Here is a 28,000-nt window from a genome sequence, read left to right on the forward strand (position 1 = left end):
GATAGTTGGTACGATTCTTGCGCAAAAGTGATTGCTGCGTTTAAAACTTCGCCGTCCTGCCGTTAAACGAAAAAACAAAATTGTGCAGTAATCATCAATATTACAGTTCTTTCGTCATCGACGTTCTCCGTTGGAAAGGAAAGAACACGTTTGACACTCGAATATTCGCCACTTCTTGATGCCTCTTGACGCCTCTCTTCGTCGAAAGTAATCTTGAAGAAATTGCTCCGGAATTTGTAGAGATCGGTCTGTGTGCTGCCTCTATGTCGTTCTCCTTCGATATTGTGCAACACTAATGATTAGCAATCAAAACAGATTCGCCGTCTTTCAGATTTCGTTATTACTTAATTTCCGTCCTTAAGAAAAAACATCAATTCTCCCTCTCCTCAACACGAGATTATTTACACAGTTTTGTAATATAATGACAAGACTCACGATGACTCAAGAGTGTGTAGCGTGAAGAGGAAGAATCCCGTTTATTATACTGATCCGAGAAATTCGCAAAACAAAGTCAGAGTTCTAAACACATGGACCAAATAAGTGTTAGGTCACGATCCAGAAAAATATCTTTAGTACGATTGTTTCGAGCCCATTAGTTTTTAAAAGTGACTCCTTTAAGGACCGGTTTTAATAAATACAAAATGTTTTTTTACCATGATTCTTTTTGTATAATTTTTGTATAATTGTAAGAAAAAACTTATGGATAAAATGTGCAATGTAAATTTATAAAATAAACGTGAGTACGGGGTAATTTAGCACCTCAAAAGACAAGGCTGGATACGTATTTGAAATACTTTTATTTGAAAAACAGTACTGGTAAGACAAATATATTTGGTATTTTGTGTGTATTTCAAATACTAATATTGACAATCAACCTTATTATTTCAATTACAAAGTACAAAACTGTTTCAACCTTTCAATTTTAAATACAAAAATACTTTTATGTGATATATCCGCTGAAATAAAAAATACAAAATACGCTTGTATTGCAAACAGTGTTTTAAATAAAAGTATTTCAAATACATGCCCAGTTTTATGAAAAGGTAAGACATCAGCAATAGTGCTGTTTGTGTGAATCTAGATTTTAATATAATTTAGATAACAAAAATGGAATAATACTAAAGAGAATAATTTACACGATACTAAATGAAAAACGATGTAAAGAGAAGTTGTTCTGAAAGTAGAGAAACGAATGTCGCTGGGATATGCCAATACTTTGCGATTTCTCCGATTGTCGCGCACGTTTCCCTCCTATCTCAGACTTCAATCGAGATCGCCTCGATTTCACAATCAAGAAAATCGAAGAAACACGCGAGATCACACTTGCACCGTGTCTCCTGTCGAGGAGACGAATTTCGCAAACGTGGCAAATATCAATCTTCGCTCGACAATCGATATCACGCATCAGGAGGATCTCGGGCGACGCGACCTCCGTGGTTCCGAGATTCGCGACTGACCCGTTTTTCTCTGTTCGTCGTAGCGAATTTCCCTTCCTCGTTGATCGTTCACGCCATTCTCCGCGCACGGGGAGACTCGACACACTCGCTCCCGTTCGCCTTGCTCGGTCACGCAGCCACTGCTGTACGACACAACAAGTCTCGTCGTTGCCATTCGTGCAATGCACGCCTCTTTTTCTTCCCTTGCACGCCGGGCTTCGAACGCGACGTAGCGTGAAGCGCTCGATTTCGTTCGGAAACCACGCGGGCCGGGCCCCTCGAAGGCCTCGACGTCCCAATCTCTCAAATCGATTCTCTCGACGATCCCAGAGGCATCAAGAGAGATCTTCTTCTAGCGCGTTTTGGACCTAAATTTCAAGCTAAATTTTCAGCCATTGAGATTTTTTTCCACCTTTTCCGGGAACTAAAATTGCGATTTTTTTCTCATAGATTCGTTTTGGTCTTCATTATAAAGAGTACAATTACACGCGCCGCAATTACCTCGGAAAAATGATGTATTTTTTGCTAATAAGCTTCTCGCTTGAAGAACGATTCATACACACATAAAAATATTATTCTATTTCTAAGAAAAGTAATTACTCAATTTACTTTCTTTCTTTTAACTAACGATTATCTTTAACAAAGAATATTTCTTTGATAACAATCTTAAAATATACTTATTACAAATTTTAGAAAATGTTATTAATATATTTATTCAAAATAAGAATTTATTTTCTTTTGAACAATATTTTATAAAATTGATCGAAGAAGCGGCTTTGTATAATAAGCAAATCAAATTTGTATTAATTTAATCATTTTAATTAAAGTATTCGACTTTCTAGGATTTAGAATATATTTTGAATAAACTTGATGCTCGTGATGCACTTGTGATAGATTTGCGGATATGTGAACTTTTGAAACAAATAATTATTATTTGCGTACAGTGTACGATAAAAAAAAAACTAAAATCCAATGAGCAACAATAAGCATTTGATCAGGTCAAAGTATTAAATACTTTTACAGTTTCTCAAAATATTTAACAAGCTACACATTTTATTTATGTTCACAGTTGGAAAATTTGTGTCCAACTTAACATATTTCACAAATCTTAAATAGTTCATTCAATATTAGATAAATACATTTAAGAAGTAACATGAACAGGGCTCGGTCTTATTTCAAATAAATTTATTTAAAATACATATTTTAAATACATAAAGAAAAAATTAAAAAATTATTTAGTATTAATCATTTTAAATAACTTCTTCTGACCTATTTCTTATTTGATATTTTAAATAAGTTGTATCAGTTTTTTGTCGATTTTGTATTTTAAATAAAATTTTCTGAAAACTATTTATATTTTTTACTTCAAATAAATTGTATCAGTTACCGATCTGTCGGAAAAAGTAACGGTGAGTAATTAAATTATAGTATGTTTACGATAAAGTATAGCATGTGGGGTATGAGATACCCACATATCCATGATGATTTTTCATCTGGTTCGCGGAGAGTTAATATTATTAAGTATTAATTATAGGCTATAGCTATAAAAAAAACTGAAACGTTTTACTTATAACTGTACATTTATATATTCAAATAAACAAAATCATTAAAATATTTTTAGCATTTACTATTTCAAACACGTTTATTTAAAAAAATACATATTTCTTATTTTATATTTTAAATAAGTTCTTGGAACCTGTTTTATATTTTTTATTTCAAATAAGTCGTATCAATTATTTTACCGAGCCCTGAACATAAATATTATATGTAAGAAATTAACACAAAAATACAACACTGATACAATTCATAAATAAATTGTAGCAATATATTTTTTTTTAGTAAAACTAACATTTATAATATATTAAATTAAATTTCTAAAATTTTTCATCCATTTTTATCTTATAACGTACGTCTCGAAATACATTATTTTTGTATTATTTGTTCACTTGCACAATAAACTGTGTTATTTTAAATTAAAAAAGGGGTTTAATATTAATTCAACATAACTATCTAAATAACATGATCACATATTAAATTAACACTCAGATATGTTCGAAATTCAACATAAAACTTTTGACAAAGACCAATTTTAATATAAATAGAAAAAATTTTTACTATGTTCTTTTTGGTTAATTTTAAGAGAAGTTTACTTTTTCACGTGGTTTAATAGTGAGATATTGCTTCTTTAGCTCTTTTCAAAATTCAAAATGCTTTCCTTCCTTCTTTTCATTGATCAATGTTGTCCTCAATCGAAGGAAGAAAACTATTGACCGCATTGAATGCACATTCCAATCGCAAGACGTTTCTCAGGTCAATTATTTCGCTCCTATTCCCACGATTCAGAGTAACGTTTTTTTTTTACTCAGAAATTCTTTTTCAAAGAAGAATCCTATCGATCGAAAAATTAATTATTTAGTTCAAGAGTACATTCTTCTTCGCACAATTATAAAAAGTACACTCGTTATACCGAAAATTATCGTCACTTTTATCTCCACCAGTACTGCAAATTATAATTACAAAATTCTTCCTCTTCCTACTGTACGCTTAACATTTAATGAGTCTTGTCGATATCACGAGATGATTAGAATAATATTATAACAATAAAAGAGAGCGAGAGATAGAGAGGGAGAAAGAAAATTGATGTTTCCATCTAAATAACGAAAACGGCGACGAACATTTCTCCTAATTGCATTGATAAGTTAACGTAACGCAATGAAATTGTCAAGCGCGATAATTTCAGTAACGAGAATGGCTTCGAGCGATGTATATATATAATTATGACGGCGACGGTCCTTTCCCGAGGAATCCCTCGTCTCTCGAGGAACTTCTCTTTCCCTTCTCCCTCACACGGCACAGAAATACACCGCGCCCCGCTCCGCTGCCGCCGCCGTCGTCGTCGTCATCGTCGTCGCCGTCGACCGGAAGCGCATTTCCAAAAACTCACTGAAGGCCGTCGACACAAAAACAGGTTCCCGGCCGACCGGCTACCCGCATCACGGTTGCCTGAAACGAAACCGCCTAAACCGGACCGCGATTTAAATCGCCGACCAGGACAACCTCTCGCTCGTTGAATCTTTGCCTAACTCGATCTTGTCGATCTACTCGAGATTTAATATCTCACGATCCGCGTTTATCCCGCCGTCATCGACGCAACCGTCACTGCACTGGAGAAAAAGTCTCGTTGTATTAATTGGAATTCTCGTAGATTCAACTAGAAAGGTGCAAAAATCAGATATTTATAGTTAACTTTATATCAAACATCTAATCAAAATAATCGAAAAATTCAATTATGATAACCATTGCCGATTTCAATTATTATGTAATAATCATTCTGATTCGTATGATCAAAATTTAAATTTGTACTTCTCGTTGATACAACCAGAACATTTTTCTCAGTGCACCCGATGCTCCAGCCTTGAAGACGCGACTCGAATTCGTCCGGAGTCGGCGAAAATTACGATTCGAGTCGCTCGAGGATGCGACACAAATTGTCCGCCAGGAGTTACGAGACTATCGACTTCTTCGAGACGGTGAGATTCAAGCTCTTCCGAGATCGCAACCGATTTCACAGCTCCAGCGTTTCGCGTCTGGAGCACGGACCTCGTTCTCCTCTTGTAAATTAACTTGGCTACGCGACAAACCGAACGTAATGAAAACGCACGTTGAACCGATCAAGTACAACGAGTAAACTTGGCGATTCCTGGATGACTCTACACGTACGCGGTACCGATCGGCATGCCGATTGCCGTCCACACCGGAGATCGCACACGCACGTAGACCACGCTTCACACCACCAGGCACCACGTTCCACGTTTCACCGGTTTTTCACAGGGCCTCACAGGGGACGCACACGGCACAGATGCACCAAGATACACCAAGATGCACCAAGATGCACGCCGAATCTCCTCTCGTGCCGCACGCGCGTGCACACGGCCTTCGCGTGCGTATGCCGATGATCCCGCAGCGATAGCCTCCTTCGCGAAATCCCCCCCTTCAAGATATCGCCCTTTACCTCTCACTATTGTCTCTGAAAACTGAGATGAAAATTTGGGAAAACTGGGAACGGTTACACGATGGACACGAGGGTCCGTTTTTATCAGGCACGAAAGAAAGCGAGAGAGTTCCGGCGATGAACGCGTTTCGGTTTCTCTATCGCCAGGTCGACTGGCCTGGCCGAGGTAGAATCGGTCGAGGACTGCAGGGACGCAGAAGGACGGAGCGGTGACGGAGAAGAGAGACGGCAGTGTTTAACACACAAGAGCGGCGCGTGAGATGGAGAGAGAGAGAGAGAGAGAGGGAGAGAGAGAGAGCGGGAAAAGGGGGAGATGGAAAGAGGAGGGTGAAAAGAGAGAGAAGAGAAGGGCGAAGAGAGGAGGATTGGAGACTTGGAGTTCGAGAGCGTGCCGACACCGGTTTTGCCTGGTCGGTTCGCTTAGTTGGCAAGACTACAGGTAGAGGTCGGCTTCAAACGTCTTACCCTTTTGTATGTATGTGTGCGTGTGCGTGTGTGGGGGGGTATTGTGTGGGTACAAGTGTTGCCGTTGCATGCACCGTGGGTGAGCGTGTGGGCGCGTGTGTATACGAGTGTGTACGCACGCGGGGCTCTCAGGCTATGAGACATTAACTGGAATATGACACACCTTACACCAGCTGGAATTCTGCTTGTCGCGCGGCCTAGGTATCCGTTTTCCGTTTCTCTATTCTTTGTCCTCGAGCCACATCGCGAGAGACCGGGTGTGGGATCATCCAGGCAAAATCGCCTGGTGGAGCTTCAGCGCGAGAACGCGATATACGATGATATACGAGAGGGGCCCCCGCCGTCACGTTTCAGCCGTATTTAATTGCGCTTTCCGCGTTTCAATTAAAACGGACACGTATACGTTCGGGATTTGGCGGAAGGGAGAGAACGCCGATGGAATGGGGAATGCGGCTAAAAAGAGCAACAGACCCTATGGAGGTCTATCTGAACCTCTACCTCGGTAACAGACTGATGACGGACCAAATACATGAAAATATTAGCTCTCGAGGAATTAGAATGCGATATTAATTCTCCGCGCCAGCCAAATTGGACTTTCAAGACGGTCCATACTTTGATTAGAAATTCTGGTAGATAAATTTAAATATGTAAAAAAAAAAATAAGTAAAATACAATATGACTTCTGTGATACCAAAAACTTGTTAAAATTTTCGCAAGAATTTTTTCAGATTTTTGTACAGTCCAGAATAATATAAAAGTCTGTGTTGAAGTTCGAAGATCCAGGTTGCTGATGGAAGGTGCAAAATTCCGCATGGCCGACACAAGGTTAAAATACACGAGAAAATCTCATCTCAAGGAATCGCTGATTAAAATCCCGTTTAAATAGAAATGCATTTTATCGAATTAATTAATGATATATAAAGATCCCGCTGTTATACTTCGTGTTGGAAAATTATTTCGTACAAGTGTATCGAAATTATTCTTTTAAGGAATTCTCTAACGAGTATCGTTACACTGGAGCAGTGATTTATAGGAGATTGCTTTAAACTTTCTATACCTCTTATCGCTACTTTTTTCCCTTCTTCTTTCTCCTCTTTGCTAGTATCTCTGAATACTTAGCCGCTTCATTAAATATAGAAAGCCTAAGGAGGTGCAGCTGAAAAGAACGGACCTTATGATTCCATAAACGGAATGAAAGTTGACCTTGAACGGTCGGAAAAACGTATGATGGAAGAAATGTGTGTTGTGACGCCATATGGTTGGTTCAAAGACCGGCCAGTGCAAGACGCTAAGAGAAAGACCGATAGATTTACGAGATTAATAACATTTCCTTACCATGAGAGATTGAAACTCACGCGCTTGGCTATTTACTTTTTTACTATGTACCGTTCACATAAGAAACCACCGTTCAGGTCTGATAAAACTGTCGCAATCTGAATTTTTCTTAGTAAAGACCTGCACCGAGCAATTCTTCAAGTCACGCTACACTGAAAAAATAAAATTCGATATTTGTGACTATAATTACATGGTAAAATAATTATAATTAGATACTCCATTTTTATAATTATTATGTAATACTATAATTTGACATAAAAATATATAATTGACATAAAAATATATAATTGACATAAAAAATGACTATGAATTATATAGTAAAGTTTATTCGCATTGCTCAAATTCTCAAAAATTTTTCACGTAAAACAAAATAAATATTTAGGCGTTGAAAAGAAAGAACATCAAAATTCCTAAAAAGTATAAGCAAATATATAGTCATTTTTTATCAACTGTTTTTTCTTATATATGTATAGATGTATATATAGTTAAGTGTGTATAGAACTATATAAATATAATTATTATTACTAACATTAAGAAGCAGAAAATAATTTTAGTAATGAAGCTTTCAACAATAATTATTTTGCTATACATAATTACAGCCACAAATACCAAACACTTTTTTCTCAGTGTGCTCATAACATTTCTCGTTACAAGTCAGAGTTGTACAAGAATACATTTACATAGGTATGTGTGTGAGTGCGTGCATTTACATAAACTTGCGATATTTCGCTGTAAATGTTATTATCTTGAATTCATTCTCGTTCCTCGCAGAGTGGAGTTCGCGATTTCCGGCGTGTTTCCAGAAAGAAAGCCGTTCCAATGCAGCTCCCATGTCCATTTGGCCACGATCGGAAATGACGACTGACTGGTGATTCATAAAATTTCATAAACCCGTAATAGCGCTCTCGACGAGATCACGCTGCTGAAACAAATCGCGATGGTGTATCGTTCCGTCGCGATCAGTGTAGATTACACTCGCGCGCTTTACAGCGATGAGAAAAATCGCTTCCCACACTACGCACCTCATTACGTATGAATCTGATTAACCATCGCGCTGAATCCGCACGGATAACGGATTCGAAAGGGAAAATCCGACGAGGGGCCGTCCAGTATCACTTTTCGAGCGTGTCGACGTAAATATGAATCGCACTGCAGTATGAAACGAGGAATGCGAAGACGTTATCACTCATCCGTGCGTAAGTTTCTGCGTGCGATTTGTGCAGTTTCATTGAAAAAACTTCGATAGAAGAAAATTTTATAGACTATTTCTCATTAAATACCATCACAATCCCCCAACATGTCTATCGAAAGCGGAGGTGTCGTGGAAGAAAATTATAAAACTACATTATAGTTGAAGAATTTATGTTGAATTTAACACGTTTCAATAAGTCCCAAATTTTTATATTAATTTAACACAAAATATAACACAATGTTGTAAGCAAATTATAAACAAATTGTGGAAGCATATTTTTCAGTAAAATCAACATTTACAGTATATTAAATTATAACACACTGAGAAAATTTATGGTTGAAAATAGATGAGATAGATCAACATATTCTAATCATATCAACCAGAATTGTAATCATTATAAGTGGACATATGATTATCTCGAGTAAAATTAGTATATAGAAATGAATACAAAATTACGAAAAGAATAAGTTGAACTAAGATTAAAGTTAATTTATATCGGTGGAAACGAACATTAGTCCACTATTTGAAAATAAGTAAAGTTATAATTTTTCTAATCTTATTTTGGCTTTTATCTTTGCCGATTTTCTTTCCTTGTTTGCATTTACACTTATCGAGCTTGATTTACTAGTTGCTTTGAAACTGAGAAATTTTATATTACGTAAGCAAGATTGGACGAAGAAACTTTGCTCTCTAAAATGAATCAAAAACCGATCGAAGTAATAACTCAAGTGAACTATTTTATATAAAATGGCGATACAAGATAATACAGTTATCTGGACAGCTGAAGATTTAAAGAGGTAACGCGCGGGTAGATCTTAAATTACAGGATTAAATATGAAGTAGGCACACGTAAGAAGCGTTGCAAGCAGCAACCTTGCAGTCGCGCCGAGCAAATGTTTAGGAATGTAAAACGTTCATGGATACGCGCAAGACCAGCGCATGATTCAAGCATCCAGAAAAATTCTACCGCGCGTCATGCCGCAGAAGGAGAACCGGATCCCAGAATCGTTACCGATCGGTTTAGAATAAATCGCTTGCGTAAAAGCATCCACGTAATCAACGGGATCAACGTCAGCGCGCACGCGATATACATATACATGTGTATATTTAACGTTAATAAATCTAAGTGTCACGTGTCGATTTCGTTCTGACTAATTTTCGTCGATTACACGATGTTAAGTAGACGATAAAAATGCATAACGTAACGTAACGCGCGACATAATTCGAAAATCGACGACACTCGAGATAAGCATCGATCCATCGCGACATTCCGATCGCTCGCTCGCGTGCACGCGAGAGCGCGTGAAACGCAAGGAACGACTTCACGCGATGAAAGTCGCGACCGGCCACGCTCGATTTGCCAAGGAGCAACGTCATTCAACGAGAGCAAGAAAGAAAATCTTTCGTCAACTCGCCGCCGGCAAAACCTATATATATACATATATATATATATATATATGCCAACTTCGGCCTACGACCAATCTTGAGGACATTTCCTGTGGAATGCGCGCGACCCAGGTAGATCTAGGTACCTGCCGCAGGCAGCAGGTAGCTGCCTCTCAACCTTAGCAGCCGGACGAAAGAGAAGACGACACGAGGGCGTGGTGCGTGTATTTGAAGATCTCTCGTTTTATATACCGGGTGCCCCGCGCTTATTGTATTATATTATACTCCAACGCCGCGAAGGAACGCGAGGAAATAATGAGCCGCTAATTGCGTCTTGACTTGTAATTAGTCGCGCAATTTCGCGCCTTACGTCCGCCACGTTCGCATACTGATGTACGCATCTTAATGGGTTTTACTTTCTGAATAACCTAGCCATGAATTATGTAAATCCACTCTTTCTGTAAACGATATAAAAAGGATATTGTTTAAAACTCATTTTATAATTGTACAAGCGTGGGTGTAAGTGGTTGTAGGTGCAAGAATTGACCAATCATAGTCAAATATTCTCCTTAAAGAACTATGCCCAGTTTTGTAGGGGAATTTAAGCCAGGATGAACAACTTTGAGACATGCCTAAAATTTTAAGGTATCAAAAGAGAATCAAAAATTCCATAAGCCCAACTTTATAGAAGTTTCCTGAGTGCTACAACTATTCAAAGTTCGCTATTATGACGAGAGATAAAATCCATATATTGGCCATATTTCAATTCGGCAATTAAAACCTTTTGTTTCATACTTTGAGTGTCTCTCTCACCTCTTCATCGATTAATATATATCTATTATAATTATTCATTTGAGGTCCAAAAAAGGTTTTAGTTGTCTTCGTCAAGATCGGACATATTTCAGATACTAGATGATTCGAGAAATCGAATAAAACCAGTCTTACATGGTACACAATACATAGTCATAATAGCGAACTTTGAACAGCTGTGGCACTCAAGGGACTCATTTTACAAAGTTGTGCATATGGAATTTTTTAATCCTTTTCTATGCTCTAAAATCCTAGCTAGATCTCAATGCTGTTCAGCTGAGACCCAAACTGGGTATAGTCCTTTGACTATGATTGATCAATTTTTACAACTACAACCACTTACAACTACACTTACGCAATCGTAGAATGGGCTTGAAAAAATATCCAAGCTTACTGAAATTATTGTGGAATAAACATTAACAATTTTGTACAATGAGTACGTTCTATCCTTTTTCAAAAATAAGGTTTTTTTAAAAGATGTATTTAAAAGATCCTCTGTATGAATACTTTTTACACTCATTGTATAAAATATAAATTTGTAAGTTTTCTGAAATAAAAAAGTATCAACAGAAAAATTTATTCCATACGTTATGTCATAAATATATCTTTACTCCTTGTTTTCTGAAAGAAATAATAAAACGTGCAGAATGATATTTACAGTTCGATTTTGTATTTTTTGAAATAAAAATATCGAAAATGTGTGTGTGTGTGTGTGTTTATCCTATTCTTGGTATTTGTTATATATTTTGCACCTTGTTTTCCGGAATGAAATAATAAAATGTACATAGACTGGTATTTGCAGTGTGATTTTATAACTTCTGAAATAAAAATATCAAAAGAAATTTATCTTCTACATCTTGGTATATTTTTTATCTTATTTTCTAAAAAAATTATAAAATATACAATAATATTCTAATTTTTTATTTAAAATTATGATAAATCTGATTTTAAACAGTTTAAGTTTCCATCCAACTAATGAAATAACCACAGTACCACGAAATCGTAGATCTCAAAAAATTAGAACGATCTCAAGAATAAAATATCGTAATAAAGTGGTTCTTAACTCTAAACTACATTATTATTGAACTGTTTCCGTCTGGAGAATGCGGAATTTTCCTCGAGTTTCTAGGACACGTTGTATAGCTGTCCGCTGACCTCCACACATTTTCACTTGTTCATTCGTTTACCTATACATTTAATGCGATTAGTAACGCCAGCCAAAACAGCTGCAGTTATTGTGCAAAGAAGTAGAGATGACATATCAATAGTTCCCCCACATTTTATCCTCAATATTTTTAATATTATTTTGGTTCATTTCGGAACTTAAAAGAAGTGAGAATGAAAGATAAGAGTGGAAATAGAATTATTTGAAGTTATTAAGTAGGCGTGAAAATCAAAATAATATTTCGTTTGCGTATTGTAATAAGCTATAAAATACAAGTAGAAACATTTTTCCTGTATTACAGAACTCTCTCTTGGAGTAGAGTTTCCGATCTTCAATTAAAAGTTTCAATTTAATAAACACAATGACAGACTTCTTTTTGGCGGATATACAAATTTTCAATAGTGAAAAGAAGCGGCGTTGAAAGTGTTAACAAGGTAAAAGCACGGTAATTATTACTGCGGCGTCGTTGGAAAGTCGCGAAAGGTAGATTGTATATTTCACATCTGTCGACACTATAGATTAGAAATATTCTATTTACAGTGCACTGACAATGAGAGAAAAATATTTAATATTCGTGATTATAATTGCATAATAAAATAATTATGGATAATTAGGAGCTCCATTTTTATGATTATTATTACTATAATGTTAGTAATATTAATTATATTTATGGTTCTATATACATATATATATATATATATATATATATATAATTAATATATATTTGCCACCGAAAAAAATTATTATATTTATAATCGTTTTCAGTGTCACTGCAATGAAAAATGTCCAATGGATTAATTCTGGTTAAATTCTGATTGAAAATAGATATGAAATGAAGAATATTCTTGTTAAATATATTAATTCTAGTTAAGATAAAAACGGTATTGTGATTGATATAATCAGATTTGATTTAAACTCGAACTTTCGTAATGAATTCCGGAAAAGAACAGAGCAGTCCACCATAATTAAACATATATATACTTTTTGGGATTTTCTGCTCTTTCTTTTTACGTAGAACTATAAAGTTTTGGATCATTCTGTAAAAAGGAAGGGCAAATAAAACCGGCGAATGGTAATTGCCGTGCAATCAAACATGCGAGTACGCAGTCTAGTGTTCATACGTCGGATTATGCGGTCACTTCCCGTGAAATTACAGTCGTAAGTCCGCTCTGACACGCGCACATAGTGCAGAAAAAGCGTGAGTCGCATTTTCGCCGCATATTCAACACCAAATACAGCCTGTCCGATCTTCATCTCATCTCATTTTCACGATGAATACCTTTCTCGTTTTAAGAAGCCAGCGGGTTATCGCATTTAGCTGCTAAATAGAGCGTACTTGGAGAAAAATTCGAACTTCAAACAGCGTATTAACACCGTGCTGTGTGAATCGCCATTGAGCCATACTTGGTGGACTTTCTGTACAGCCCGTTTGATATTTTAACTATGAAAAGAAACGTAATTGTAAAATAATTTCTGATATTATGCATGGATATATAATTATGATGTACACTGAGAGAAAAATTTTTGATGATTATGACTATAATTGTATGGTAAAATAATTATGGTTAAGAGCTCCATTTTCATAATTATTATGCTACGTTATAATGTAATGTATAGTAGTATAATGTAATAATACCTGTATATTTATAGTTCTATATATCAAAAAGAATATACGGTTATCTCTGAAAACAACTACAAATTATTTTATTAAGCAATTATAGTCACGAATACTAAAAGTTTTGCTCTCAGTGTGTTACGCAATATTGGCATATTATAGACCTTCTTTTTTATAATAATCATTTTTGTTCTTCAATTTCAATGTTATAAAATTCTTTAGTATTTTATAACAAACACACAAACAGACATATCGCAGGTTATCAGTGACTCAAGCGACGTGGTGAGCGAATAACATTGGCAAAGTACGGAACGTGCTTGGAGTCACGTGTTAAGAATGCGATTAACAAATATATCGTAAGTCAATGTATATTAATGGCGAAAGTATGTTACCCTAAATAATAACGGCAACGCAAATAGCGGATGTAACGGAAAAAGAATAGGAACGCCGGATAGAAACAGTCCCCGGTGTTCACGCAACGCTACGCACGCACATAGGTATGTACATTACGATATAAATGCGTGGATGTTGTCGCACAAACCGCACCGTTTCTCGGACGTTTCGGTTCACCGCAAAGATGTAATAGATTTATACGAAGAATCTTACAACCGCGGAGTTTCAACACCTGTTCTCGAGGGACGTCAACACGCTCGACGTTTTCGAGTTCCCAGCACCGAGGATCCAGTCTGAAGAAATAGGTTTTCCTCATCGTCGAGGAAATGCGTCTCTTTCTCTCTCTCTCTCTCCCCACCCCCTCTCCCTCTCCCATTGCAGAAGTTCGCAGTGTCTCAAGACCGGATAAACGTCGTTTACAACCGATACCGTCGACACGTCGGCGTAACGAATGCGCTGACTCAAACGCTGACATCAAGACTTCAGCTCTCGTTCCTTCGCACATACCTTGTGTTTACGTCGATGCGGTCTAGAGCGGCGCGTACCGGTGCCGAAGAGGAAATCGTCTTTCAGCAAGTGCGCGTCGTGCATCCTGCTCGCTTTTCTCGCCTTCGACGTGGTTCGCCGCTTCTTCTGGTTCACAATGTGCTTCTTCTTTTTATTTCTAAAGATCTTGCGAAAGATCTTCATACTGACAACTCGATGGACCGCGCGTGCGGACTATACTCGAACGCAACGCCAACGAAGCAATCACCACCGTGGACAATTATCCTTGTATTAAAATAACGATGCGCGTAATCGGTTGCATAAGTTTATGCACTGCTAAACTCTCTACACTGAGAGAAAAAAATGACAAAAAATTGCAATTGCCATAATTTAACTATAATTTATAGTTATTTCCGGTGTTGATTATACGTACTTTTTTTAAATAATAAAGATAATTATTGTTACTATACTGTAAAAAATAGGTGTGGATTTAACACCATATAGTCTTTATATATTATACACTTATTTATACACTTAATAGTAGTGTATAAATAAATTCTTGCAGTTTTTTTTCGATATATCTATTAATATATAAAAGAACAACGCAAACATTTTAATCAAAGTATTGTCTTCACAAGTCTCACTAATTATTTTGATTGCTTCAGTCGCGGTTTCACCGCAACAAAAGTAGTGTTAAACATTAAACCAAAAATGTATTTAATCGTCTAATTGCGCATTGTTATGTAGCTTTCAAAATACAAGTTGGTTAATCTTACTATAATGAACAAATTGAGCGCGGATATTTAAATACACATATTTAGATAGCACTGTCTAAAGTTGACTTCGAAAACTTATTTATATTGCACTTAACAATTTTCGCTGTGTTGCTATAAACACCAACATGATGTGGATTTAACACCATGGTTTACAACCCATCTTGATGTTTATTGTCATGTCAGTGAAAATTATTATTTTAACATTTATAGTATTAAACCATCCACACTCATTTTTTAGAGTGTAACACTACAGAGATAATAACTATAAAAGCAGTAATAACTATAAAAATGAAGTAAACTATAATTAATAATTATTACACCATGCAATTATACATTATAATTGAGGGGATGGATGGAATAAAGGCCTAATTATAAAATTAGGTTTTTCATGTAATATTGATCGTAACAGAGAAGTATTATGACATGTAACTTTAAGAAAAGTTACGATCAATATTACATGAAAAACCTAATTGCCGGAAAAAGGGCTTAAGTAGAATCATGCCTTTATTCTCATCCCCTCAATTATAAATACCAAACACTTTTCTCTCAGTGTACGTAGATTAACTTCATGATCGAGAATGATTGATAGAAGAGTTCACGTGAAAACTGTGCGCGGATACCGCGGGTATTCATGCACTCAAACGATGCGCGACAAACCCGCACTAAATCGTTGCCACTGACGACTTTACACGAAAGTCCATGACGTTACTCATCGCGATGCGCCATGTGCGACGGGGGCGGCTCATGGTTTATCGTCACGCAGACCAGATAGGCGCAGAGAGTCAGGAATCCCCCGTGATTTCTTCCACGGTCCGGCCACACCGTTCATTTGATCGATCGTGCGAAGCCCCACACGTCCGCCACGCTTCCGCAACGCAAAGAGTTTACTGCGTGAATACTCGGCGTTAATACACCGCACTGGCTCAATGACATATGCATCTGGATCAAGCATTCGATCTCTAGCTAATCAGTGAAACTAAATGAAGCTAAGAAACTGTGCGACTAATACCCAATTTCTTCACCTCTAAAATAACTTTATCCAAGAATTATCTCCCAGAATACAATGGAGATATCTCCTGGATAAGGTTATCCACGACTCTGGAAGTGAAAAAATTGGGCATTAGAGTCATCTTTATGTATTCTCTTTTTTTTCTTCCAAATAAGCAACCTTGACTGAAAAGAGGGGATATATTCATGTTATATTAGAAATACGCATAATTTTTAATCAATTATAGTTACACTTAGATGAAAAGAAAAGGGAATATATATAAAAATAAGGCTTTTTGTCACAGTTTCTTTATCATAATGTCAACATTACGTTTTTTGTATACTCAATTAATCAGAGCAAAAGATACACACCTAATGATAGTAAAAAAAAAAAAAAAAAAAAAAAAAAAAAAAAAAATATACTTAATTGAATAAATTATTTTGCTGTTATTGCGTGGGATAACTATAATATAAAATATTTTATTCAATTATACATGTATGTACATTAGTTTGTTCAACTATATACACATCAATTCCACTTTTAAACCTTGTGTAGTTATCACCTTTATGTTATAATTGCTCTTATGATCTTCTCTCTGAATACAGAGAAACTAAATGCTTGGTTTAGATTCAAGTATATACGTTATTGCGTCGGCTGACAAATCAAGTTGCACGGTCAGTTAATCTGTCTCTTCGTTCGCTTTAACGTACATCTCTCTTCCCACGCGATATTCTACAGTAGATATTATTTCACTGGTTTCTTATTAACAGGAAATACGGCAAGTTGTGTTGTCTATTCGTGTTTTCTTATCCTTTAAAGCATTCAAGATATATTTATCTAAAAATTGAATTTATGTTCTTCGATTATTGTTCCATATATAGTAGAAAATATCGCAAAAGAATATTATAAATATATCCTATAGATATTTTGCATATGTGTATATATATTTTTTCAATCTTTTAAAAATTCTTTTTTTACTTTTTTATAAAAAGTCTTCTTCTTACATTCTGCATTTATTTCTCTCTTTGTTTACAGCGATATCTTCGAAGGCCTTTTACGCAAGACAAAAGATCGCGTTTACCTTGATTGTTGATTAATGAGGTCATCACACTTCCCACCGCATTGATATCGGTTACACCGGATGCACTGTTAAAGGACGTACGTATTGAACTCTGCATGCGTGAGGAATAAAAACAAAGTACTTCCTCCGGAAAACTGTAACTACCGAAAAAACTACGTCAACTTCGAGCTCAACTTAATTTTATCTCTGATTTCCTTTTCGTTCAATTTCGAAAGATATGGTTTGTCGTTTTAGATAAGCGTAGCTTTTCGACGCTTCATTCTTGGTATTATTATATCTCAGTTAATAGTAGTAGCAATAGAAGGCAAATAGCATCGTATTAATTTCTATGTGTCTGAATCTAGTCAAAGAATCACCCAGCATTTCATCGCTAACTTGGATTACTGCTATTTTAGAATGTAAACTTCTGTGTTGCAATCTAATGAGGACACAAATGGCGACTATTGTAAACTGTATCATTTTAATCATTGTACACAGCCTACTCTACATTCGTTGATAATGTTAAGATTTATTAATTAATCACACAAGATTGATGTTTGCAAAATTATATGATGTGCCTAATCTTGCTCCTTACTTTGTGACTCACATTTTATGGTCCACATTTTTCGTACAAAAATTTGCATATATTTATCATACTTATATTATAATTCTTTTATAATTTTTTAATGATAGTTATATGCTATAACAGAAATATTTAATATTCCAAGCTATTGTTTCAATAAATATTTTTCTAAAACTCTACTAATATTATTCCTGTTTGCTTATTTCTACAAACATAATTATATTTTTAGATACATCTAAGTGCGATCTATATTCTGTACTATCTAGATTCGTTTTTTACATTTTTCATTGCAAGAAAGCTTACTTTTCATTTTCAGGAAAAATAAATAAATAATAAGTAGAAAGGTCGACTGATAAATTCGTTTTAAATTACAGTTGCGTTTAACTTTGAAGATCATGAATTTCAGGTTACAGTAAACTCTATCTCATACATTGCAATAAAACGCAATAAAATATTTTCTGCAATCGTTCTTCTTGCATCATTCAATCTTTGCTCTTTTACATTAATGATAAGTTCAATAAATTTAGTGTTTCGATAGTTTTAGAGAGAGTTTTAGACAGTTATAACTGGATACGTATGTAACAGGGAAGATTAACGTAAAGATAGATAAGGTGGAATATGTTTGCACAGCCTTCACATTTTAACTCTCGATATATCCTCGAAAAATGCAAAAGAAAACTTTCATATTTTTACAACACATATACATAAGGTATACCTGGACTGATATGATAAAACGTACCATAATTACGTTTTACAGGTAAATAAGCGATTTTACTTTTACATTGAAAAAAAGGGGAAATCACTTATGTTATACTCCTTAAAGTTTAAACAAAATTGTAACAAAATACAAGATTTTAAATGCACAGCGTAATATTTATTTTTTTGACCTTCAATGTTATACAACATGTTCATGTTAAACATGTTGAACATGTTTTCATGATCATTTTAAAAATCCCTAGCAATTCATTTTTAGATGGATCCCTCCGACATGCGGAATACGCTATATATTTACAAATAAATATGTTCAGTAAATATTTAATTAGTGATTATAATATTCAAACAAATATTTATTAAGTTTTTTTAATGATTATTTTTTAAAATTATATATTGCCATTTTGCAAAATTAAAGACAAAGGCATCTAATCAAATTCACGAAATAAATGTAAAATACATAAGCAACGAGAATAAGTTGAGCATTAAGTACACTGAGAAAAAAATATAGTCAATTTTAATAAATATTTAGTTCAATACTGCCAACTAAATATTTACTTACAGTAAATAAATATTTGTTTAATAAAAAAATGATTATTAAATCAAATTAACATTTCTTGTATCAAATAAATATATCTTTATATTTAATAAATATTTAGTTGACATGTATTCAACTAAATATTTATTAAAATTGACGATATTTTTTTTCAGTGTACTAAAACTCGAATTATTCCCGCAAAAATATTAATAGCTAAGCTTTAAACTGATATGCTATCAATGTAGATCTTCTTCAAATTAAAGAGCAATTACAGTTTTATAACCTGCTTTTGTAATTTTAAACTCTAAGTTAAAAAAATCCTTTTTTAATAACAATTAACTACATTAGGCTCTCACAAAGTAAATATAAAATAGTAATACATTCAAGGATTGGAACAGTTACTTTTTCGTTACTTTTACCGTTACTTTTTATAATAATAAACACACAATTTGATAATGATGTAGCAATTTTTTATGACTGTAATGATGAAGTTACGCTAAGTTCAAGAAAGTCACTTCAAAAAATAAATTGTCACCATTACGCGTTACTTATTGGAAAAAGTAATAAGTAACGAGTAACGCTGTACAGGTTAAACTCCGTTATAAGTTACATTAAAAATGTAACAAGTTACAAATTGCACGAGTTACAAAGTAATAAACGATTTTTTTGACCCGTCATAACTATCTGGTATTATATTATTATCATTCAACAAATTCGCAATGTTATTACCGTAACAAGATAACTAAGTAATTAAGTAACTAGTTACTTCCATTTCCTAATAATAATAACAATGTGAGCCAACACCGGTCGTATGTATCATATAAATGTAAATATAAGTACAAATAAATTATACTAATAAATGTAACAAATTATTTTACAATTCTTTAGTATAATCTGTGATATAAAATAAATGTTTCAATCTTTCTCTTTTAGGTCATCCTCAGTACAATCTTAAGTGTAATTATTATAATAACAAAAGAGTATTGTAAATTACGAATTTATATTCATAATCCTTAATTGTTAATGTTAAGAGATTTGCCTTCTTTAATATCACAGTTTGACTGTCTGAATATGTTGCTTAAACTATCAATTCCAAGGTTACGTTTCACAGAAATACGGAAATGTCACACATACAAAGACAGATTAGATGAACAAAAGATAATTGAATAACAATTTCTACTTTTAACGCGCGAGATGTGTAAATACGGTATTGCATCATTTGCATACGCCAGTCTGTGCGTCAATGGCGACAAATATGGACCGTCTATAATGAAATGAGATAATGATGCGATATCTCATCGTCGACAACGCCCATCAGAAGTAGATATTGACACATTTGTTATTACAAGTTGAGTTACTCGTTATTTTAATGGTTGAATTCAAATATCTTATATATATAAATTTAAAACAGATAACACTACAGTTTTGGCAACCTGCGAGTGACTCTACATCGGACGATCGTTCAAATTTTATTTGGTTAAGAAATTTGCTGATGAAAATTCCAAAGAGAGAGAGAATCGAAACGTTCAAGATATCAATATTTCAAATAAAAATGAGATCAACACATCATATGAAGTAACAAATTTTATTTGTGAAGATTTATTGCGCACCTTCGCTCGCGCTGACTCTCATTAGCCCACATTTAGGTTATTTTTTGTTATTTTAATTACAAGTTGGCATACGCAGAGACTTAGTTTTGTTGTATACACATTTACGCTCACCTGAATTTTTCTTTACGTATATTAAGCACTATCAACTTGCTATCTACTGATAAAAGTAGAATATATATACGAAACTTAATATCATTGTACTGATAAATGAAATTAAAAATTACTATACAAAATAAATTTTATTTATTTTATTAGAGAGATAGACGATTTATTATTGCAATAACAAACGCAAGTATTTATATTATCTATAGTATAGATTGTCTTTTTATAAATAACACTTATGTTTTTTTTACTACTAACTCGATAAGGCTTGAACTTGGAAATATTTTCAAATATAAATGTGAATATGTGTAAATATAAAATTTAAATTTTAAAATATTAAAATTAGTATTAAGACACAAATTTGCTGTAATTTTGATTTAAAGACAAAGCGGAATATGCGTCTTAAAAACATGCTTAGTGCTCTCAAGATTACGTATACATCTTCGTCCTCTTTAGCAAAGCTTTGTCTTGCGAAAGCGGACTGTCACGTTATGATTCCTAACACGTGTGTGCCTTAACTCCATATTTAGCTTTCGTCTGATTATACTTCGCATGAGTAATAAGTATTCGTCTGACGCTAAATTTGCAAATTAACAAATAATGAACACATTTCATGTGTGTACACGCCAATTATAAAGACATAAACAAATATAAAGGTAAAAATTCTGCAAAATAAATAGCTATTTTCAAAAATAATGCGCTACAGAATATATTTACTTGTATTTAGAAAGAAATAGTGGAATTAAGATTTCAAAATTTTTCATAAATGTCATATTTTTTGCGTTTCTATTGCTTTCTTAAAAATCAATTCTACGCGATATACAATTACGTAAAAATTATATTAAATTTTAGTTAATGTACCACAGTAGAGGTAAAAATTTAATACTTAATAGTAAATTCGAAAAGCGCGAAATATTCTCTCTCATCAATTTCAAGCTGCTAATATCTTAACAACTAACAGAAGAAGTACAGAAATTCTTTAAATTCTTAAATAGTGACTTTCTAAACACAAGTGCGATTAGTTCTTCACTCACATGTTTCTCTTTTGACCTCTCGCGAGTAAGGAATGTCTCTAATTTCACTTCTATTCGCAAATATTTTCTCAAGATCACAAAACATGTTAAAGAGAAAGATATTTTTAACTTGAATATTGCTGGCGTAAGATTTTTTACTAATATACGTATTTCCAAAAATGGTAATATAATTGAAAAAAAAAGATGATTTTTACGAAAAATAGGAAAGAATCTAAAATCTTTCTTATGCAATGCTTTACTTTCGAGAAAAATGATTTTAAGGACTAAAAATCTATATATCAACTCAAAGTTTTCATACTTAAATGATTGCAGTGAAAATTCGCATTATCCTTACCGTTACTTTTTGTAAAAAGTATTTAAATAAAATTCGTTACCGTTACTAGTTAATAATTTTAAAAAGTAATGCGTTACCGTTACTCAGACAGTAACAATTCGTTATTTTTTTTAAAAGTGAGATATTAGATATAAAAATTACATTATTTAATAATCAATATGTATAAAAAAAAAATAACGAATCGTGAGTGCATTGAGCTTCGATTAGTTTCGGACTTGTAATACAATCAAAAAATATTATTCCACCTCTCCCCCCCACAAATTAAATTAAATCTTTAATGCTAACAATTTAATTTTAATGCTACTAGCATTTTCAAATCTGTAAAATTATCACTTCAATTTTTCATTATTACTCCAATTTAAGCTGAATAACGGAGCCATAAAATTCATATAGAAGATAACTGCTACTTAAGATAAATATGTTTGCTAGGATAACTACGTTTAAGTGACATGTGTGTGCGTGTGTGCGTGTGCGTGCGTGCGTGTGTGTAAATATAAACGCAGATTGCAGAGAAAAACAAAAGCTCAGCATTACAGATTCAATTAAGATTAACAGATTCTTATTCTTAAGTCATGTCGATTTTAAGTCATATCATCTTTCACTCGCGGCAGATAAAGTATCTGCGGCATCCAACGACATATATACATAGACCAAGCATTCCCATGTTTTTCAATGGTGGGGGTTGAAGCCGGAAATTGACAGTTTATGTGGCGTTTTAGGACCTGTGCTATTTCAGTCTCTCGCACTGCTCTCATCAAAATAGAAAGAGACACCACTGGTCCTAAACATCACATAAACTGTCAATTTCCGGTTTCAAGCTACGAACAGAATGTTTGGTACATATATGTCGTTGGCGGCATCCCTAACAATCGCGAATGATACGCGGGTGGTATCGAACGCTTTTCTGGGAACGGTGAAGTGATAAGCGTTTGTTCGAGATATAAATTGAAGAAGCGATATATATACGCGCATCGGTGTGACGAACGGGCTAGAGAACGGGTGAGGCGCGGAACGTGATTTTTATCTTTATTTATTTCGCGACAGTTTATTATTATGTTCGTGATAAACGCGAGAAACTGATTTCTTCGCGACGAGGATCGTTCCTTTTGTCTTCATCAATCAATTCCATTTCCTCCTGACGATGGACACCAGTACGACGGCACGCATCAATGATGCAATTTCGAAATCACTTCTGGTTACCTTGTCGGATAAAGAAGAGCCTCACGTGTCACAAGAGTCGAATAATTCGGACTCTTTCAGCAAGGGAAAAAAGCGCTTTCAGTTTTTAGTCACTTTGTGCGGTGAGTAAGAAAAGGCGAATGTTGTTTTGCATATGGGAAAATCTACATAGTACACCCTTAACTTTTCTCAACATCGATACATATTTTTAATACCCTTACAGAAATTTAATATCTATTTGACAATTTAATACTTACAGAAATTTAATAGTTACTAATAATTTATTAAACACGTCTGAACAAAAGTACTTTTAATACTCAAAATAATTAATCACTATTTTTCAATATTAGTTAGTCAGTATTAAATTAAATTTCTGTAAAGATACATATTGACACGTATTTCTTTGACATATCTGTTAACATAACGTATACTCTTGGCATTTTAATTATTATTCAATATTACGTTTATAACACGTCTTAATTGACATCCCCTTCATATTCCTTAAATTAAAAGAGATGGACTGCAACCTACGATAAATAAAGCTCGAGTTAAATACTTTGAATTATGGACATAAACTCTATTGTGAGCTAATGATGATAAAGCTGTCTCTGTTGAAGAAAGGAAAAGTAATTCTGTCTTTTTATAAGTAATATGGATTATACTCTATTATACTCGCAATAAAATTCATTTCTAACCGTCAAATTAGTGCTTTATTAAAAGAGAAATCATGTTATGGTGCGTCAAAATCAATTACTGATACTCGAAATCTTTATAAAGTAAAAATTACACGCAAGAGACGAGAAATCAATGTTCTACTTAGAATAAAAATTAAACGAAAGAGAAGTATTGCTTTATATACCAATGGTGTATAATTTATTAAATTTTTATCATGGAATATATGCGGAATTCAATGTAATTAAAGATAACGCTAATTTATGATTCACGTTATATTTGATTAAAATTGTAACATCTGTTCAATCTCAAAACTAAATGTAAATTTAGCGCATTTGCGTTAGCGCTTTTATTATATAAAATATGATTTTATGTTTAATATTAATAATTGGATATCATAATGTTTTAAATATTATAGTGTGATTAAAGAGAGATTCAATATGCTATAATAGGAGTCAACATTGTGTATAAGATAATGTGTATTTCCTTATCAGAAATCTGATAAACTGACAACGAATTTTAAGTGGTCAAGTTTTGTGAAGTTATTTAGTTGTGAAGTTATAATAAACAAAATAAAATTAAGGCTTGTTACATTGCATAACGTTCAAATACAATATTTAAACCACCGAATAACTGAGCAAAAAAAAATGTTAGAAAATAATTATAACATATTTTGTTTTGTATTTCTATTCCATACGTTTTAACTTCATAAAGTCTTCATCAGTTCAAAATTTATACATTATGTGTGTATATATATATATATATATGAACTAGGGTAGTAACTAGTTAAAACATTAAAAGTTAAAAAAAAGTAAAAAGTTAATAACTTTCAACTTAATTTAGTTAATTTTGAATGCATTAATTTTTAACTTAATCTTAACTTTTATTAAGTTAATTTTTTGTTCCATCAACTTTTAATTTAATTTTATTAATTTTATAAATCATTAACTTTAACTTAATTTAGTTTAAAAAGAACATTAACTTACCCAAGCCTGATTATAGGTATACATATGTATCATATCACTGCATTCGTGTCGATAAGTAAAAAAGAACGCGATAACAACTAAAATAAATTAAAATTGAATGGAATTTTACTGCTACACTTTTTTGTAAAATGTTATAAAATTAAAAATGCGGAGAATATAAATACTAGCCTCCCTTTATATGTAAATATCCGAAGAAACTCAATCATTTAACTAATAATAAAATCAATCAGTCATAAAATCAAACTCCTCTCATATTGCATAATATATGTATGTGTAATGTAGTCGACAAGTTGTCTCGCGGTGATATCGACGATATTATCTAAAGTGGTCGACTTCCAGACTTGCCTACAATTGAATCAGCAACTTATTCGTAGCTACAATGTTTATCACGAGAAACTTGTGTGTGATCCTCAAGTGGTTATATTATTCCTATGGAATTTGATAAATGAATAAACAAGAGATTTGTAGCGACGAAACTTCTGTGCATTATTATTCCACTATCAGAGAAATATACAAACGCATTCCTAAGACGTTTAGAAATACGGATGTCCTCTAAATATCTTTATAACATCTTTTAGAGAATATATACATAGATCTTTACTACGGAGGTGCAAAATATATTTTTTTCAATTAATTAAATTATTTAGAATGTGTTCCACACGCTTCGCTTTAATAAATAAAATATAGATTTGTTAATTTAATTAAATTTGAGTAATCGAAATATGAGATATTTTTTAAAGACGTTTTTTAGTATTTTTTATTTTGATCTTGAATAATTTAAATCAATAATTTTCGACATCATTTTTCTTTTAGTTGACAAAAATCTCGTGTACTGAGAGCAATAATTCTCTTGAATTAAAAAAAATCTTTCTTCCAACGATGAAAGCGTGCTGTTAATGTGCAGCCGCACTAGGTGGCATGCAGGCCGGCATATCGCTTGGATGGACGTCGCCAATCCTGCCATATCTCACATCAGCGGAATCCTTCCTCCCGGAACTATCCGAGGATCAGATCTCGTGGATAACGTCCTTGTTGGCGCTGGGTGCCATCGTGGGTGCCGTGCCGACTGGTAAAATCGCTGATCGAATCGGTCGGAAATGGGCCATCTTTTTAACAGCTGTGCCGTTTACTATATGCTGGCTCACCCTCTTAACGATTAGGAACATCAACAGTATATATGTCGCCCGGTTCATCGGTGGAATCGGTGCCGGGGCGGCCTGTGTCCTCGTACCAGTCTACGCCGGCGAAATCGCCCAGCCATCGATTCGTGGTGCCTTAGGTGCTTTATTTCCCTTGTTCTTTTCCTTGGGAATCATGTTTTCATACGTGGCGGGCGCATACTGCTCCTATGTAATCTTTAATCTTGCCTGTTTCGCCATTCTGGTGCCCTTCGTCTTGGGCGTGCCCTTTATGCCGGAATCACCAATGTGGTTGGTACAGAAGAATCGTAAGATCCAGGCCATCAAGGTGCTAACGATCTTGCGGGGACCGCATTACAATGTCACGGAAGAGATAGCTGTTCTTCAAGACGACGTTAACAGGATGGAGAACTTGTCGGGCGGCCTCAAAGATCTCGTTGGGACCAAAGCCGGACGTAGGGCTGCTGTCACCTGTGTGGGACTCATGTTCTTCCAGCAACTGTGCGGCATAGACGCGATTCTATTCTATACGGTCAATATCTTCCAGGCGGCGAACAGTACGATTGATCCCTTCTTAGCGACCATCATTATCGGGTTCACTGAAGTCGTAATGACGATATTCGTCGCTGTCGTAATCGACAGGTTAGATACTGGATTCCTTAGCTCCTTAATTAATCGAGTGCATTCTATTTTAATAAATATATAGAAATTGTATTTCTCATGCCATATACATATTATACACCGTTTCATTAATTAAAACTATAAACTTTTTAATTAAAAAAGAAAAGATTTTTCGTCTTATTGATAGCTTAAACGAAAAAATTATACAAGTTCTCACAAAAAATTTAGGTGGAAATAACGACTTTAGCCAATGAGCTTATATTATCTTTCATCTTATTTTCTTCTTCTTCTTCTTCTTCTTCTTACATTACATGAAGTAGGTATCGAGTTATTTTATTCAATTCTAAACTTCGAATTTAAGAAAAGAATGAAAATATCTCATGAATTTTTTCAAATATCTTAAAATTCAATGTAGTAGCAGTATGGTTGTAAATCGATTTTGTCTCTTCTTTCTTCAGATTTGGTCGAAAGCCGCTGTTGATAATATCCGGCACAATGATGACCATTTGTCTGAGCGTCTTGGGTTACTACTTCAAGCTCAAGGATGGAGGAAATGACATGAGCACCTTTGGCTGGCTGCCACTGACCAGCCTCGCTCTCTTCAACATTGTCTTTTCGATCGGTTACGGGTCCGTGCCATTCACGATAATAAGCGAGATATTTCCGCCGGAAACCAAGGGTGTTGCCAGTAGCATGTCTATAGTAGTGCACTGGAGCCTAGTATTCGCCGTCACCAAGTTGTTCCCGACCATGGAGTGCAGGATGGGCCAGGCCGTGACCTTTTGGACGTTCTCATGCTTCACTGCGGCGTCCGCGGTTTTCTCGTACTTCGTAGTGCCAGAGACGAAGGGCAAGACATTGCAAGAGATACAGAGCAAGCTCAAACGAAGGCAAAAATCGAAAACGGAATGTCAAGTCGAACCGGTCTGAAAATACCGGCATCTTGCGGTATTTTTATCTTGTCGCACTTTTGCAGCGCCGAAATTAAGTCGGCAGAGGTCGAAACGCTAAAGTCCTAATAGCTGGTGAAGGAAAGAAAAAGAGAGAATGAGAAAGAGAGAGAGAGAGAGATGTGTTATATATTTTTTCTTTTTTAGAAGAATATATTTATCGTAAGCGAATATTAACTCCACTTTTTATGTAATTATTGTACGATGAACGAGTTTCAAATGTTGTACACAGCTACTAATATGTAAGTGTATCTGCGCAACACTTTTGTATGTATATACACTTGAAAGATTAAAGTTGTAAAAAATGAAATACAAATGTCTTTTTATAGAAATTTAATTTCATTAAAGTTAATCAAGAATTATTTATAAAATGTTATTATCCTGGTGAAAAATTTTTTTTTAATTCTTCAATTTTGCAGAAT

General features: G+C 34.2%; 2 protein-coding genes across 2 annotated transcripts; one reads left to right on the forward strand and one right to left on the reverse strand.

The window, feature by feature from the left end:
* Positions 1 to 90: 90 nt before the first annotated feature.
* On the reverse strand, positions 91 to 14,598 carry LOC108767554 (uncharacterized). The gene is made up of 2 exons (XM_018517486.1): positions 14,317 to 14,598; positions 91 to 274 (listed from the first exon to the last, which is right to left on the reverse strand). Exons 1-2 carry the CDS (start codon positions 14,497 to 14,499, stop codon positions 101 to 103), a joined length of 357 nt encoding a protein of 118 aa, XP_018372988.1. The 5' UTR covers positions 14,500 to 14,598; the 3' UTR covers positions 91 to 100.
* An 8,426-nt stretch (positions 14,599 to 23,024) lies between these two features.
* On the forward strand, positions 23,025 to 27,829 carry LOC108767560 (facilitated trehalose transporter Tret1). Its single transcript, XM_018517499.1, has 3 exons — positions 23,025 to 23,332; positions 25,773 to 26,649; positions 27,087 to 27,829. The coding sequence occupies exons 1-3, from the start codon at positions 23,173 to 23,175 to the stop codon at positions 27,556 to 27,558; spliced, it is 1,509 nt and encodes a 502-aa protein (XP_018373001.1). The 5' UTR covers positions 23,025 to 23,172; the 3' UTR covers positions 27,559 to 27,829.
* Positions 27,830 to 28,000: the final 171 nt, after the last annotated feature.

Source organism: Trachymyrmex cornetzi, unplaced genomic scaffold, assembly GCF_001594075.2.
Source record: "Trachymyrmex cornetzi isolate Tcor2-1 unplaced genomic scaffold, Tcor1.1 scaffold121, whole genome shotgun sequence".
NCBI lineage: Eukaryota > Metazoa > Arthropoda > Insecta > Hymenoptera > Formicidae > Trachymyrmex > Trachymyrmex cornetzi.